At 42.5% G+C, this 16,320-nt stretch overlaps 1 protein-coding gene across 1 annotated transcript; it reads right to left on the bottom strand.

Moving 5' to 3' along the window:
- Positions 1–88: 88 nt before the first annotated feature.
- On the bottom strand, positions 89–15,971 carry LOC133990539 (elongation factor 2b). The gene is made up of 14 exons (XM_062428883.1): positions 15,846–15,971; positions 14,270–14,484; positions 5,436–5,617; positions 5,130–5,341; positions 4,845–5,020; positions 4,576–4,681; positions 3,400–3,652; positions 3,040–3,235; positions 2,774–2,897; positions 2,344–2,586; positions 1,772–2,125; positions 1,482–1,664; positions 1,024–1,156; positions 89–753 (listed from the first exon to the last, which is right to left on the bottom strand). Exons 1-14 carry the CDS (start codon positions 15,846–15,848, stop codon positions 560–562), a joined length of 2,574 nt encoding a protein of 857 aa, XP_062284867.1. The 5' UTR covers positions 15,849–15,971; the 3' UTR covers positions 89–559.
- Positions 15,972–16,320: the final 349 nt, after the last annotated feature.

Here is a 16,320-nt window from a genome sequence, read left to right as displayed (position 1 = left end):
TTAGTTGTGAAGGAGTAATGGTTGCCTTAAGTCAGGATACTGAAGCTCTACCAACTAACTTGACCAAAAAAAATAAATTCACATCACATTATTATGGGTTGAATGTTTTATTCATTACATCGACTGAACAAAGGTTCAATCCAGAGAGTTTGACTTCTGTAACACTGTATAATAATTTCCATGATGTTATCTAGCCATGATCCATTTAAATATGCATTATTGCAGCAGTATCACAGTGCACTGTACATACCCATCCTGGCAGATGAATGGGGGGATGGGGGGGGGGGGAATAGAAGAAACAAAGAATTGATAATACAACTACTTTACTCCAATTGTTCCCCAAACCCCTTGCCCTAGGCACTTGGTGTACTGTAGCTGTGAAATGAAAAATTAAGCATTGTTGCTTCCATTAGCCTACAATGGAAGTTTAAGCTTTATTTCTGCTCCTGACTCAAAGTCAAACAATTTGTGCAATGTACTTTAAGCCTGTGCAAAGATTTTAAAGTGCCCACGGGGTAGGGTTTAGAGATTGATTTGGTATTTAATCCGGGGTCAGTGTTTACAGTTTGTCCAAGTAGTTGTCAAGGGCAGGAATGCCCTCTTTCAGACCTTTGCGTTTCCTAATGTCACCGACAATCAGAAAGGGTTTGCTGGTGAGGTCGCTGGGATCTCCCGGGAGAATTTGCCAGTGGTCAAACACACACTGAGGGAAGGCCTGGCCTCCAGTATTGCTGCGCAGGTCAGCGGTGAACCCTGAACAAAAAAAACAAAAAAGCCCACACAATTAGTGCTGTTTCAAATGGTGAAATATCCTCGTTTACCAAAAAAAGGAAACAATTTTCTCGCCCTTTGTGATCCACAGGCTGTTATGACCTCAACATTTAGTTGTATTGAAAAAAAATAAAAATGTAGTCAAACAGTTGAAATTTTCATCAAGCTGCAGTATATTTTAGTTGTAACTATATTAGTAAGGAATCACTTTTCAAAAGACACAGCAGAGTACAAACTAAAACACACACTCACCAAATGATTCATTGACAGGCAGGAAGGCTTTCACAATAAACATGGGAGTTCCCATCACTTGGGATTCCTCAAACACGTGACCACGTTTCCTGTTCAATACACCATAGATCCCGCCAACCACCTGCTCTGGGCACTGAGTGGAGAAGAGGCACAGTAGTCAGACATACAGTGATATTTTTCTCACATTATCATATTATACATAATCTTGATGGTTTAGTCATAAAAAACTAATTTGAAATCGCTGAGTTCTGTAAATCTGAAGAAATTGTTGGATTTTATATCTTTCCCTGTTGTAGTTGTAGGTTAAAAAGTCCTTAAAAGTCATGTTTCTCTGTGCTTGAATACAAAACATTTTAGTGTGTATTGTTACTTTGGATTTTTTATTAAGTTATTCAAACAAATTTGACAATCTTTGTTTTCTGATTTATTTTGTAGACAATATGCCTCCATACACACACCTGTATCTCCACCAGGTATACAGGCTCCATGAGTCGTGGCTGAGCAGTGAGCTGACAGGCATACAGGACTCTACGAGCTGTGGGAATAATCTGTCCTCCACCACGGTGGATGGCGTCTGCGTGCAGTGTCACGTCATGAATGTCAAAGCGAATTGCGCGCAGGTTCTCCTCGCACAGTGCACCCTGCAGAAAGAGGACAAGAATGAACAAAAATCAGAAGATTATCATGACTGATTACCAAGAAATGTACTTTGTAAATATAATTGTATTTAAAGTTTTCTGCCGCCCACCTCTTTAGTCGCCCACTGGAAACCAGCCACCACGCTGTCCTTAATCTCATTGAGGTACTGAACACCCTTTGTCATGTCTATCAGCAAATTGGGCCCGGTTCCGTCTGGACCAAAGCACCAGATCTTCCTGGCTTCTGTCACCTCCCATTCAAACTTGTCTGAGAGGTAACGTGCACGAGCTTTGAGCTCCTGCCGAGGAGTGACATCCCCCTTCTCAATATCTTCAGCCAGGCCGTCAGGAAACGGGCGGGACTTCATGAAGAGACGATTGTGCTTGTTGGGGGATTTGGACAGACACATCTGGTCTGATTCTTCCGATACTGTCTCTCTGTATGACACAACTGGGTCTGATTTCTGAAAAGAAAGGGATCCAACAATATGAGGATTAAATGTGCATTCTGTGTTTTATTGCTTTAATTTAATTTGAAATCTCTGTTACTCCACAGTAATAGCAGTGATCTAAGGGTTATCTGTCAGTCCGAAAAGATAATTCTGGGCCTTAATTTCCTACCTTTACCGTCCTGATGTCACCACATCGAAAGATCTCTGTTCCTCTGTTTTTGCCATCTCACCTTCAGTGGAATGCAGGCGTGGTCCTCCTCCAGGTCTTTCAGGCAGATCTCCAGGTGCAGCTCTCCTGCTCCTGCGATAATGTGCTCCCCAGACTCTTCAATGATGCACTGCACCATGGGGTCAGACTTGGCCAGGCGCTTCAGGCCCTCCACCAGCTTGGGCAGGTCTGCAGGGTTCTTGGCCTCCACAGCAACTCTGACGACAGGACTCACACTGAACTTCATCACCCTCATGTTGTGGGCCTGCAGACAGAGACAGAGTCACTAGCTGAAAAACTTTTTGTGTTGTTAACAGGACAAATTGTGCCAATAGCAAGCAATAACTCAATATAAATAACTAATGATCCACTGTGTGGCATACCAGTATTTGAACTACAGTTTATGTTCATACAATGCTTAAGGAGAAAAAATAAAAAAAGGAATAGGTTACCTGTTCAAATGTGGTAATGGTCCCTGTCTTAACCAGGTACTGGTCTACTCCAACCAGACCCACGATGTTGCCACATGGGACATCCTCAATAGGCTCCACATATCGGCCCATCATCAGAATGGTCCTGTATGGAGGAAGAGGGATGTAGTGATGAAAACAACAAATACATGAAAACAAAAGGGTACAGTAAGATGAGCTTTTTAGCAGTAAAATACTGTAATTAAAAAGTAGCACCACCATCTCAGGCCCTTTGTGAACACACCCACCTCTGGATGGGTTTAATGTAGAGGTCTTCTTTCTTGCCAGGGGTAAAGTTTGGACCCATGATGCGGACCTTCAGGCCAGTGGACACACAGCCAGAGAACACACGGCCAAATGCGTAGAAACGACCTTTGTCAGTGGTTGGGACCATCTTGGAAATGTACATAACCAGAGGAGCCTTGGGATCGCAGTTCTTAATACCTGTGAAGAGAAGGTAAGCTCTGAATCTTGTAAAGCAAAAATGCAGCCTACACATAGTGAGATTATTTTATGAAATCCAAAATCAATCATCAAAATGATTCTTGTTGAACAATGTCCTCTTTTGAGGGCAAGCGTGTGCAATGCTGTGAGAGTTTTCTACTGACCCATGGCAGCCTCGTCATCTCCTGGCCCTTCATACAGCAGCTCACAGCGGTATCTCTGTGCAGTGACGGGGGAGGGCAGGTGGATGGTGATCATTTGGAGCAGGGCCTCTCCGGCAGGCAGCCAGCGACGCATCACAGCTTTGAGCAGAGGTTTACCCTCCTTCTCCTTGTCCTCGGTGTCCAGTTTAACATCAAGCTTCTCTATTAGTTTGGCTGCCTCTTCCTTATTGAAATTCATGATGGCATCAAACACCTAAGAGAAGAACCAAAGAGGCCAAAAAGTTATATATTTTAAACTATGTGTACAATTGTTCATGTAATCTCTGAAATCACTCTAGTAAATTTAAACACAATTTTTGTTTGTAAATAAATTAGAGATCTGGTGCGGTCTGTGTCTCTTTCAGTGTTCCTGAATTGTATCCAATTTCAACCACTAGGAGGCACTCTGACACTTTAAGGACAGGTTGACAAACAGGTGCCCATATGAACATTGAAATTGGTTTTGTTTGCTCTAATCACTCCACCTGTTCATATGGACCATTAGAAGATCCCTTTTAAATGCACTTACAGTCTAAGCAATGGGGGACAAAATCCAGTGTCCTTGTTTTGAGCAAAAACGTGTTAAAAAGTTTTTCTCAAAATAATATCAAGCTTCCGTGAACTGAGTTAGTAAAATAAAGTGTATATCTGCCACAGTTACAGTCTTTTAAGTATAAAATCTCATGTTTGTGTTCTCCCAAACAGTATTTCACTTCCAAGCTGTTCAAGCTAAAAAAAAGACTAATTTAGAAAGATATCCACTTGATTTGACTAATTTGGACACCTGGGGCCTTGGATAAATGTTTTAATATACTTTTGCACAGAAGGAGGGTACTTAATTTTGTCCCCCATTATAAAAAGATCTGTTACTGGCCCGCATGAATAGGAGGAATGATTAAAGCAAGAAAAACTTGTGTCAATGTTCATTTGGGCACCTGACTATTGTTTTAGGATGTAATTTAAAAATTGTGAACCTGTCCTTTAAAATCCTACACATTGAGCCTTTAAATTACTACAACATTTAAAAAAAAAAAATGTAACACACAGTGTGTATGTGGATTTACAGTATTCATCAGATAAATGAAGCCCTTGTTAAGTTCACAAATAAGTTGTTTATAATAGTAAATTTCCATTCACCTTAAAGATGGGGTCCAAAATGAGCTGGCAGAAAGTGCGAGGTAGTTTCTGGCCATCAGGACCTGCAGCAGTCTTACTGAACTTGCCGGTCTTTGGATCAAAATATCTGTGAAGATGCATAGAAATTATCGCATTTCATTCAGATATCAAATTGAGCTCAATATACTGTTTTGTTAATGGCACAATATATGCTAAACTTATGAACATTTCTCGTGCAAGTAAATTTGAATTTCAATTCTGTGTCTCTCTGTACATTCATGCATGTTTACCTGTCTCCCCACAGTTTTTTCATCATGTCCTCCACTTTCTTACACCTCTCTTCAGGTCCCAGCTTAGAGTCTCCTTTAGTGAACTTAGCCACGTACATTTCTGCAAACTGCTTCAAGGTGAAAGCCCACCCATGCAGACCAGAGCCAAACCCAACTGTACCAATAACTGGGTCGATCTGAAGACAAAAAGTGAAGTATTATTTTAAATCACAAATGTAATTGTAACATTTTCAAGCCATGTCAGGGAATACATGTGTGTCTTTGGAGTTTGAGCGTCTGCCATACCATGATATTGCCCATGGGTCCCCCCTCATCCTCTCCGTAGGTAGAGATGATGACGTTGACATTCTCCACGATACGCTGGAAGGTCTGGAAGAGCTCATCTGTACCCAGCTGTAGTTCAAGCAGGGCCCGGTCCATCTTGTTCATCATCAGAACCGGCTTGATGCGTTCAGCGATGGCCTGGCGAAGTACAGTCTCAGTCTGCACACAGACACCTGTGAGAGGAAAGAAACAACTAAGTCTGATTAAAAACAAGAGTGTATATGTGTGTGTGTAAGAGGTAACGGGTGTCAAACATTATGCAATTACCTGAGACACAGTCCACCACAACCAGCGCTCCGTCAGTTACCCTGAGGGCAGCAGTGACCTCAGAGGAGAAGTCAACGTGACCCGGAGAATCAATCAGGTTGATGAGGAAGCCGTTTCCATCCATGGACTGCTTGATAAAGGCCATGTCGTTCTCTCCAAGCTCATAGTACATGGAGATGGCACTGAACAACAGAGAGGATAAATGGAAAGGTTGGATTAATAAAAAAGGAGGCGGCGGGTGTAGACTCATCACATCTCATGTCAGTCTTGAGCTCACAGGCTTGGTTCAAATGCTCCAAACTGGCTTAACTGGGAAGATTTCATTGAGTAAAGAAGTGATGCATTTATTGGAAACTATAACTTTTCAAACTTAGTATGGGACTTTAAAAGAGATCAAAAATGTATTCTGCTTTTACAAACGTATTGCTTCGATTGCTTTACTGAATAAATAATAATTATAATTTTACTAAGAAGTATGTGACAGTGTGTACTCTGGCACACATTTATAATTAATAACTGTTTCTTTCCAGTACATTTAGATTAGCAGCACTCTGCAATTTACTGGAACAAAACAAGGTTTTTTAAAGGCCCTTTTGTTTCACTATAAGTCACTACATGCACACACTATTTTCTGTTGTAGTAATTTTAATCAAGAGATTTTTATATTTAGGGCCCGAGCACTGACAAGTCAGTGAGGGACCTATTGCTTTTGCCAGGATTCTTATTATTAGGGCCCGAGCACTGACAAGTCAGTGAGGGACCTATTGCTTTTGCCAGGATTCTTATTATTATTATTAGGGCCCGAGCACTGACAAGTCAGTGAGGGACCTATTGCTATTGCCAGGATTCTTATTATTATTTTTCACGTTCTTATGCCGCCACTTTGGGCGCATTTTTGGTGGCCTGAACATGCATGAAAACTCATGAAATTCTGCACACACGTCGCAGCTGGTGAAAATTTATTTAATTTAACGTGATTGGACGCAAGCGTGGTAAGGGGACTCGCTAGCGCCCCCACACGTCGGGTCATGTGACCACAAATCTTCTCGGATCTGCATGAAATTTACATATGTCATAGGTCTCATTGGATCATTGGAAAATTAATTTTGTGGAATTTTTTTACCTAACAGGAAGTCGCCCACGCGGCGTGGCGTGCACCGATTTTCATTTTTCGAACACCGCTTTGAGGACTTTATGATGTTCACAGAATCATGAAACCTGCCACGTAGGTTTCAAATCATGAGCTCTTTCATCTGATACCACATTTGCCCAATATTTTGCCCCAACAGCTCAGTAGCGCCCCCTAATGCCTTTTCCCACTTAGCATGTACTGACAAGCTCTAAAACTCACCAAATTGGACACACTCATCAAGACTCACAAATATTATTTTTTGGTATAACCGCAACCTTTTAAGGGGCAAAATGACTCTACAGCGCCCCCTAGAACATTAAAAGTTGAAGCCCCGCCTTCTACATGCACGTACATGAACGAAATTTAGGATTCATATATATCATGACCAGACGCACAAAAAAGCCTCTTGGACACATACCCTAAGTCCAACAGGAAGTCGGCCATCTTGGATCACAGGTGCATTTTTGCCGCCATTTTCCCCATTTCCAGGCCTTGCACTTTAACGAACACCTCCTGCAGTTTTGACTCCACAGACTTAAGATTCGCATTGTATCATCCTCAGACCTTGATGATGTAAACTTGACGACAGATTTTTCCTACGTTATACCAGGTGGGCGTGGCAGTCGTTTGTTTGTATAAACAAACAACTCCTTATAACTCCTCCATACATTGTCGGATGTTTATACATGCACTGCGTAAAATGTCACAGCTGGTGACGCCGTTTCAATTTCAACATCATTGGGGGTGGATGTGGCAAGGGGTCTCCATAGCGCCCCCTAACAGCAGGTCATGTGACCACAAACTTTGTCTGATCTTCCTGAAATTTACAGGACTCATAGCACTCATGGGTAAACCCTCAAATTATTTTTTTCAAATTTTTTGCTCTAACAGGAAGTGAGTTATTGTGCATTTCCTGCGTCAATTTTCCGTTTTTACCTCTGCGTTTAGAGGACTTTCCCGTCTTCACAGAATCACCAAATTGCCCACATAGGTTCACACTCAGGCACACTTTAATTTGAGACCATAACTGCCTCTGGGCATGGCACAACAGCTCAATAGCGCCCCCTAATGCCTTTATCCATTTTGTACATTTTCACAAACTCCTACACTCACCAAATTGTACACATACGTCAACAGTCACACATATTGACTACTGACAAAGTTTGGGATTTTTAAGTGAGAAGATGACTCCACAGCGCCCCCTGGAAGATTTCAAAGTTTAAGCCCCGCCTCCCACATTGACATAGAAAAATGAAATCGACAAGGCCTATGTATTATGTCCAGACGCACAAAAAAGCCTCTTGGACCCATACCCTAAGTCCAACAGGAAGTCGGCCATCCAGGCTAAAATGTTCAATCTGGATAATTTTTATTATTATTATAGTTGTACGCCTTTTTGACAGCCTAAACATGCCCCAAAACTCACCAAAACTTGCAATCATGTCCGATCCGGAGAAAACTTTGATATTTTAAGGAGCGGGGAAATGGCAGACGCAAAAATTGATTAATAGCGCCCCCTAGAAAATTTAAAAAATCAAGCCCCTCCACTCAGATTGACGTAGACAAACGAAATTCGGTGAACACATGTATCATGTCCAGACGCACTAAAAAGCCTCTTGGACCCATAGCCTAAGTCCAACAGGAAGTCGGCCATCCAGGCAAAAATGCTCAATCTTAATGCTTTTTTGACCCTTCACCCACATTCCTTATTGCTTAGAAGTCACTCAGACTCATTTGTGGTCTTAGACTGCCATCTAGTGGAGACATTAACAGCTGCACACAATGTTCAATTAAAGGCACAGGAGCAAAGACATCTACATGCCAGTTTTGACAGCCCTGCGACCGCCGCACGCACCGACGTGCACGTACGGCGTTACAATTGGGGGGGTAAACGGGGGGGTGCGAGGGCCCTTCGACACTGCTTGCAGTTTTAATTATTATTATTATTATTATTATTCACGTTCTTATGCCGTGTCATGAATCGCATTTTTGGCGGCTTGAACATAAATGAAAACTCATGAAATTCTGCACACACGTCGCAGCTGGTGAAAATTTATTTAATTTAACGTGATTGGACGCAAGCGTGGTAAGGGGACTCGCTAGCGCCCCCTAACGTCGGGTCATGTGACCACAAATCCTCTCGGATCGGCATGAAATTTAAATATGTTACAGCTCTCATCGGATCATTGGGAAATTAATTTTGTGGAATTTTTTTACCAAACAGGAAGTTGACCACGCGGCGTGGCGTGCACCGATTTTCACAATTTCGAACAACGCTTTGAGGACTTTATGATGTTCACAGAATCATGAAACCTGCCACGTAGGTTTCAAATCATGAGCTCTTTCATCTGATACCACATTTGCCCAATATTTTGGCCCAACAGCTCAGTAGCGCCCCCTAATGCCTTTTCCCACTTAGCATGTACTGACAAGCTCTAAAACTCACCAAATTGGACACACTTGTCAAGACTCACGAATATTATTTTTTGGTATAACCGCAACTTTTTAAGTGCCAAAATGACTCTACAGCGCCCCCTAGAACATTAAAAGTTGAAGCCCCGCCTTCTACATGCACGTACATGAACGAAATTTAGGAATCATATATATCATGACCAGACGCACAAAAAAGCCTCTTGGACCCATACCCTAAGTCCAACAGGAAGTCGGCCATCTTGGATCACAGGTGCATTTTTTCCGCCACAGGTGCATTTTTCCAGGCCTCGTACTTTAACGCACTCCTCCTGCAGTTTTGACTCCACAGACTTAAGATTCGCATTGTATCATCATCAGACCTTGATGATGTAAACTTGACAACAGATTTTTCCTACGTTATACCAGGTGGGCGTGGCTGTTGTTTGTTTGTATAAACAAACAACTCCTTATAACTCCTCCATACATTGTCGGATGTTAATACATGCACTGCGTAAAATGTCACACCTGGTAACGCCGTTTCAATTTCAACATCATTGGGGGTGGGTGTGGCAAGGGGTCTCCATAGCGCCCCCTAACAGCAGGTCATGTGACCAAAAACGTTGTCTGATCTTCGTGAAATTTACAGGACTCATAGCACTTATGGGTAAACCCCCAAATTAATTTTTTCAAATTTTTCACTCAAACAGGAAGTGAGTTATTTTGCATTTCCTGCGTCAATTTACCATTTTTCCAACAGCGTTTAAAGGACTTTCCCGTCTTCACAGAATCACCAAATTGTACACATACGTCAACAGTCACACATATTGCCTACTGACAAAGTTTGGGATTTTTAAGTGAGAAAATGACTCCACAGCGCCCCCTGGAAGATTTCAAAGTTTAACCATTATATGAATACCTTATCCCCTTTCATTTCTGGTCTTGGTCTGCCATCTAGTGGAGACATTAACCCCCCTTCACACAATGTTCCATTGAAGCAGCAGGAGCAAAGACCTTTACATGGCTGCTGTCAATGCCCTGCGACTGCGACAAGCACTGACGTTCCTGCGTATGAAGACCTACCTGCGCGCCCTCCGACTGCGCCACAGTCCGACGTGCGTGGATGTGCGAGGGCCCTTCGACACTGCTTGCAGTTTTAATTATTTTTCACGTTCTTATGCCGCCACTTTGGGCGCATTTTTGGTGGCCTGAACATGCATGAAAACTCATGAAATTCTGCACACACGTCGCAGCTGGTGAAAATTTATTTAATTTAACGTGATTGGACGCAAGCGTGGTAAGGGGACTCGCTAGCGCCCCCACACGTCGGGTCATGTGACCACAATTCTTCTCGGATCTGCATGAAATTTACATATGTCATAGGTCTCATTGGATCATTGGAAAATTAATTTTGTGGAATTTTTTTACCTAACAGGAAGTCACCCACGCGGCGTGGCGTGCACCGATTTTCATTTTTCGAACACCGCTTTGAGGACTTTATGATGTTCACAGAATCATGAAACCTGCCACGTAGGTTTCAAATCATGAGCTGTTTCATCTGATACCACATTTGCCCAATATTTTGCCCCAACAGCTCAGTAGCGCCCCCTAATGCCTTTTCCCACTTAGCATGTACTGACAAGCTCTAAAACTCACCAAATTGGACACACTCATCAAGACTCACAAATATTATTTTTTGGTATAACCGCAACCTTTTAAGTGGCAAAATGACTCTACAGCGCCCCCTAGAACATTAAAAGTTGAAGCCCCGCCTTCTACATGCACGTACATGAACGAAATTTAGGATTCATATATATCATGACCAGACGCACAAAAAAGCCTCTTGGACACATACCCTAAGTCAAACAGGAAGTCGGCCATCTTGGATCACAGGTGCATTTTTGCCGCCATTTTCCCCATTTCCAGGCCTCGTACTTTAACGAACTCCTCCTACAGTTTTGACTCCACAGACTTCAGATTGGAACTATATCATCCTCAGACCTTGATGATGTAAACTTGACGACAGATTTTTCCTACGTTATACCAGGTGGGCGTGGCAGTCATTTGTTTGTATAAACAAACAACTCCTTATAACTCCTCCATACATTGTCGGATGTTTATACATGCACTGCGTAAAATGTCACACCTGGTGACGCCGTTTCAATTTCAACATCATTGGGGGTGGATGTGGCAAGTGGTCTCCATAGCGCCCCCTAACAGCAGGTCATGTGACCACAAACTTTGTCTGATCTTCGTGAAATTTACAGGACTCATAGCACTCATGGGTAAACCCTCAAATTATTTTTTTCAAATTTTTCGCTCTAACAGGAAGTGAGTTATTGTGCATTTCCTGCGTCAATTTTCCGTTTTTCCCTCTGCGTTTAGAGGACTTTCCCGTATTCACAGAATCACCAAATTGCCCACATAGGTTCACACTCAGGCGCACTTTAATTTGAGACCATAACTGCCTCTGGGCGTGGCACAACAGCTCAATAGCGCCCCCTAATGCCTTTATCCATTTTGTACATTTTCACAAACTCCTACACTCACCAAATTGTACACATACGTCAACAGTCACACATATTGACTACTGACAAAGTTTGGGATTTTTAAGTGAGAATATGACTCCACAGCGCCCCCTGGAAGATTTCAAAGTTTAAGCCCCGCCTTCCACATTGACATAGAAATATGAAATCGACAATGCCTATGTATTATGTCCAGACGCACAAAAAAGCCTCTTGGACCCATACCCTAAGTCCAACAGGAAGTCGGCCATCCAGGCTAAAATGTTCAATCTGGATAATTTTTATTATTATTATAGTTGTACGCCTTTTTGACAGCCTAAACATGCCCCAAAACTCACCAAAACTTGCAATCATGTCCAATCCGGAGAAAACTTTGATATTTTAAGGAGCGGGGAAATGGCCGACGCAAAAATTGATTAATAGCGCCCCCTAGAAAATTTAAAAAATCAAGCCCCTCCACTCAGATTGACGTAGACAAACCAAATTCGGGAAACACATGTATCGTGTAAAGACGCACAAAAAAGCCTCTTGGACCCATAGCCTAAGTCCAACAGGAAGTCGGCCATCCAGGCAAAATGCTCAATCTTGATGCTTTTTTGACCCTTCACCCACATTCCTTTGTGCTGAGAAGTCACCCAGACTCATTTGTGGTCTTAGTTTGCCATCTAGTGGAGACATTAACCCCATCACACAATGTTCACTTAAAGGCACAGGAGCAAAGACATCTACATGCCAGTTTTGACAGCCCTGCGACTGCCGCACGCACCGACGTGCATGTACGGCGTTACAGTTGGGGGGAAACCTGGGGGGTGCGAGGGCCCTTCGACACTGCTTGCAGTTTTAATTATTATTATTATTATTATTATTATTCACGTTCTTATGCCGTGTCATGAATCGCATTTTTGGCGGCTTGAACATAAATGAAAACTCATGAAATTCTGCACACACGTCGCAGCTGGTGAAAATTTATTTAATTTAACGTGATTGGACGCAAGCGTGGTAAGGGGACTCGCTAGCGCCCCCTAACGTCGGGTCATGTGACCACAAATCCTCTCGGATCGGCATGAAATTTAAATATGTTACAGCTCTCATCGGATCATTGGGAAATTAATTTTGTGGAATTTTTTTACCAAACAGGAAGTTGACCACGCGGCGTGGCGTGCACCGATTTTCACAATTTCGAACACCGCTTTGAGGACTTTATGATGTTCACAGAATCATGAAACCTGCCACGTAGGTTTCAAATCATGAGCTCTTTCATCTGATACCACATTTGCCCAATATTTTGCCCCAACAGCTCAGTAGCGCCCCCTAATGCCTTTTCCCACTTAGCATGTACTGACAAGCTCTAAAACTCACCAAATTAGACACACTCATCAAGACTCATGAATATTATTTTTTGGTATAACCGCAACCTTTTAAGTGCCAAAATGACTCTACAGCGCCCCCTAGAACATTAAAAGTTGAAGCCCCGCCTTCTACATGCACGTACATGAACGAAATTTAGGATTCATATATATCATGACCAGACGCACAAAAAAGCCTCTTGGACCCATACCCTAAGTCCAACAGGAAGTCGGCCATCTTGGATCACAGGTGCATTTTTTCCGCCACAGGTGCATTTTTCCAGGCCTCGTACTTTAACGCACTCCTCCTGCAGTTTTGACTCCACAGACTTCAGATTGGAACTATATCATCCTCAGGCCTTGATTATGTAAACTTGATGACAGATTTTTCCTACGTTATACCAGGTGGGCGTGGCTGTTGTTTGTTTGTATAAACAAACAACTCCTTATAACTCTTCCATACATTGTCGGATGTTAATACATGCACTGCGTAAAATGTCACACCTGGTAACGCCGTTTCAATTTCAACATCATTGGGGGTGGGTGTGGCAAGGGGTCTCCATAGCGCCCCCTAACAGCAGGTCATGTGACCAAAAACGTTGTCTGATCTTCGTGAAATTTACAGGACTCATAGCACTTATGGGTAAACCCCCAAATTAATTTTTTCAAATTTTTCGCTCAAACAGGAAGTGAGTTATTTTGCATTTCCTGCGTCAATTTACCATTTTTCCAACAGCGTTTAAAGGACTTTCCCGTCTTCACAGAATCACCAAATTGTACACATACGTCAACAGTCACACATATTGCCTACTGACAAAGTTTGGGATTTTTAAGTGAGAAAATGACTCCACAGCGCCCCCTGGAAGATTTCAAAGTTTAACCATTATATGAATACCTTATCCCCTTTCATTTCTGGTCTTGGTCTGCCATCTAGTGGAGACATTAACCCCCCTTCACACAATGTTCCATTGAAGCAGCAGGAGCAAAGACCTTTACATGGCTGCTGTCAATGCCCTGCGACTGCGACAAGCACTGACGTTCCTGCGTATGAAGACCTACCTGCGCGCCCTCCGACTGCGCCACAGTCCGACGTGCGTGGATGTGCGAGGGCCCTTCGACACTGCTTGCAGTTTTAATTCTGTTTGTTTCTGTGCTCCTCTCACTTATTTAGAGTGGGTGGGGGTTAGCTGTGATGTCACATGTTTCTGTCCTCCCACACAGCCCTGATGAAGCAGGTTAGCTGAAATTTTGAATATTTAACTCTCCATAAACGATACTAAAGGATGTTTTTTCCTATCTTAAACTTTACAAAGACTTATCTAAATGATCAAACTCATTTTTCAGGAGCTTTAAGATCTTCCTTGTGAAGCACTTGAACACTGAGCTGTCAATTATCTAAACCCATTTCTCTGGAGCACATACGTTGATTTAATGGTGATACAGCGCTCCTGCTCGTCTTTGCGTGTGTCTGTGAAGCGAGTTTCTCCCGCTCGGGCAGAAGCAATGATCCCCGCCTTGGACACCAGGGAGTCAGTCAGAGTGGATTTCCCATGATCCACGTGGGCAATCACAGACATGTTCCTTATGTTGGACTTCTTGTCCATGATGGCACGGATCTGATCCACAGTGAAGTTCACCTGGGGGTAGAAGCGGGAAAGGGAGAGTGAGGGGTGGTAGGGGTGGGGGTAGGGGTTAATATTCACCCATTCATTTCTAGTAGAGGTTAATTTTTATTCATGATATTTGCGTATTTATTTATGTCCACTACCGTATCTCTGCAGCTGTTCCAAGCAGAGTTATAAAAAGAAAGTCATGTTTGAAACTGAATCCTTCAACCTGACCAGTAGGAGTGTGGGTATTGCATTAGGACTTCACCTTTTGGTCTCTAACCAAGTAACAGGTCAGGAATTACAGAGTCACAACTCGCATGTAGCAGCTGAATAGGCCGAACCGTACCATTTCACAGACACGTGGGAATAGAATCTCTTCATTTTATACCATAAAATAATTTTAAAATACTCACATTGAAATTAAGATGAAATATACATGGAATAAAATGAAACAAATTAATTTGATCTGTGACTAACAGACCAAAGACATGCACCAAATGGTGTAAAATATTTAAGGGGTTATTAGCTCAAGGCATATTTCAGAGGAAGATCACAAATGAGATTTAAGAAAGGGTATAAGCATGAGATAAGAGATGATTAAGGCACTTTTGGGAAACGTGTGTTAGAACATTATATTAATAATCACTGTGGGCCTATCTGGACTTTAATATTATGATTTTACATAAACTCAGGAAAAATGAAGGATCCACTATCATTTAACACAATAATAACATGTTAAATTCAGCCCATAACTAAATCCAAGAAATATCCCATTTTAGGATGTCCACGCATTAACGGAGACATACAAGAAGCTCCTATTATGTGATAATAGTTGATTTTGAGTCATTTTTGTGGACATACACTGCAGCTCTCCGTCGATGGCATATTATTGTAGGCCTATGTATATTTCTGGTGGTCTGATATATTAACTAGAGTATGGCTGTGACGCAATTTAAAAAATCCTTTCATAATATACCGTTTGGTAAGTGATTCAGCATATTTATATCGCGAGGGGCATATGTTTTCTCCGTCGCCACATTAGTTTGTGCAGTAATGCTGTACCAGCTTTTGATATTAAAGGCTTTGCTGTGAACGTCACAGTGAAGCAGAGTAGGCCGAGCAGCTCAGGCCAAAGCCCTGCCTCATCAGCTGGCTGCTGCGTATGTTCCAATAGACCACATGTAGAGCCATTATCCGCTCACATAACACCACCAACCACCGGCATCTTTTTGACACACACCTGACGGGCTCCAACGCAGCTTGTCACACCGTTATAACTACACATGAAGGTTATTTGGTGGAGCCGCTGACAGACGCACATATGTTATATATCACAAATACACATCAAAACACAATTGTCAGCTCATGTAACCGCAATGTCGACTTACCATTTTGCCTGCTAGTAGTTGGTCTTCGTGTGTGTAGAGTTATTGCTGTAAACACACTGCCTCTGAGGACAGGCAGTCCCGGTGGTGACAGGAAAGACGCTGCTGCTGCTGCTGCTGTTGCGGCTGCAGTGTATCAGCGCAAAAAGAGGCTGTTGCAGCAGGGGGCGCTGCGGTTATAGCTACTGCAGCCTCTGTGCCCTGCACTGACACATTGCAGCCGGTAAGGTCCGGTGACGTATCAGATTTCCATGAACAAACAACATTCAGTGAAGGCTGGAAAACAACACCATGTGCTTCACGTGTTGGAAATGGTGCACGAAGAGCCATGACTTAAGTACCATTACACCAATGTAGAAATACTCTATTACAAGTAAAAGTCCTGCATGACAAATCCTACATAAGTATTAGAGGCAAAGTGTACATTATTAAAGAAATAGTATTGGGTTGATCCCTCTGACTGATATTAGTATTATTA

This window comes from Scomber scombrus, chromosome 11 (assembly GCF_963691925.1).
Source record: "Scomber scombrus chromosome 11, fScoSco1.1, whole genome shotgun sequence".
In the NCBI taxonomy this organism is placed as follows: Eukaryota; Metazoa; Chordata; class Actinopteri; order Scombriformes; family Scombridae; genus Scomber; species Scomber scombrus.
Note: the sequence above shows the minus strand (reverse complement) of the source record. Positions and strands in the feature narration are given on the sequence as shown.

Excerpts from the sequence above, each read along its gene's own strand:
- LOC133990539 (XM_062428883.1), bottom strand. Across the intron at positions 5,618-14,269 it reads TGTATCACCATTAAATCAAC|TGCCATCTCCATGTACTATG; the intron begins GTATGTGCTCCA and ends TCTGTTGTTCAG. Across the intron at positions 2,126-2,343 it reads ACGCCTGCATTCCACTGAAG|AAATCAGACCCAGTTGTGTC; the intron begins GTGAGATGGCAA and ends CTTTCTTTTCAG.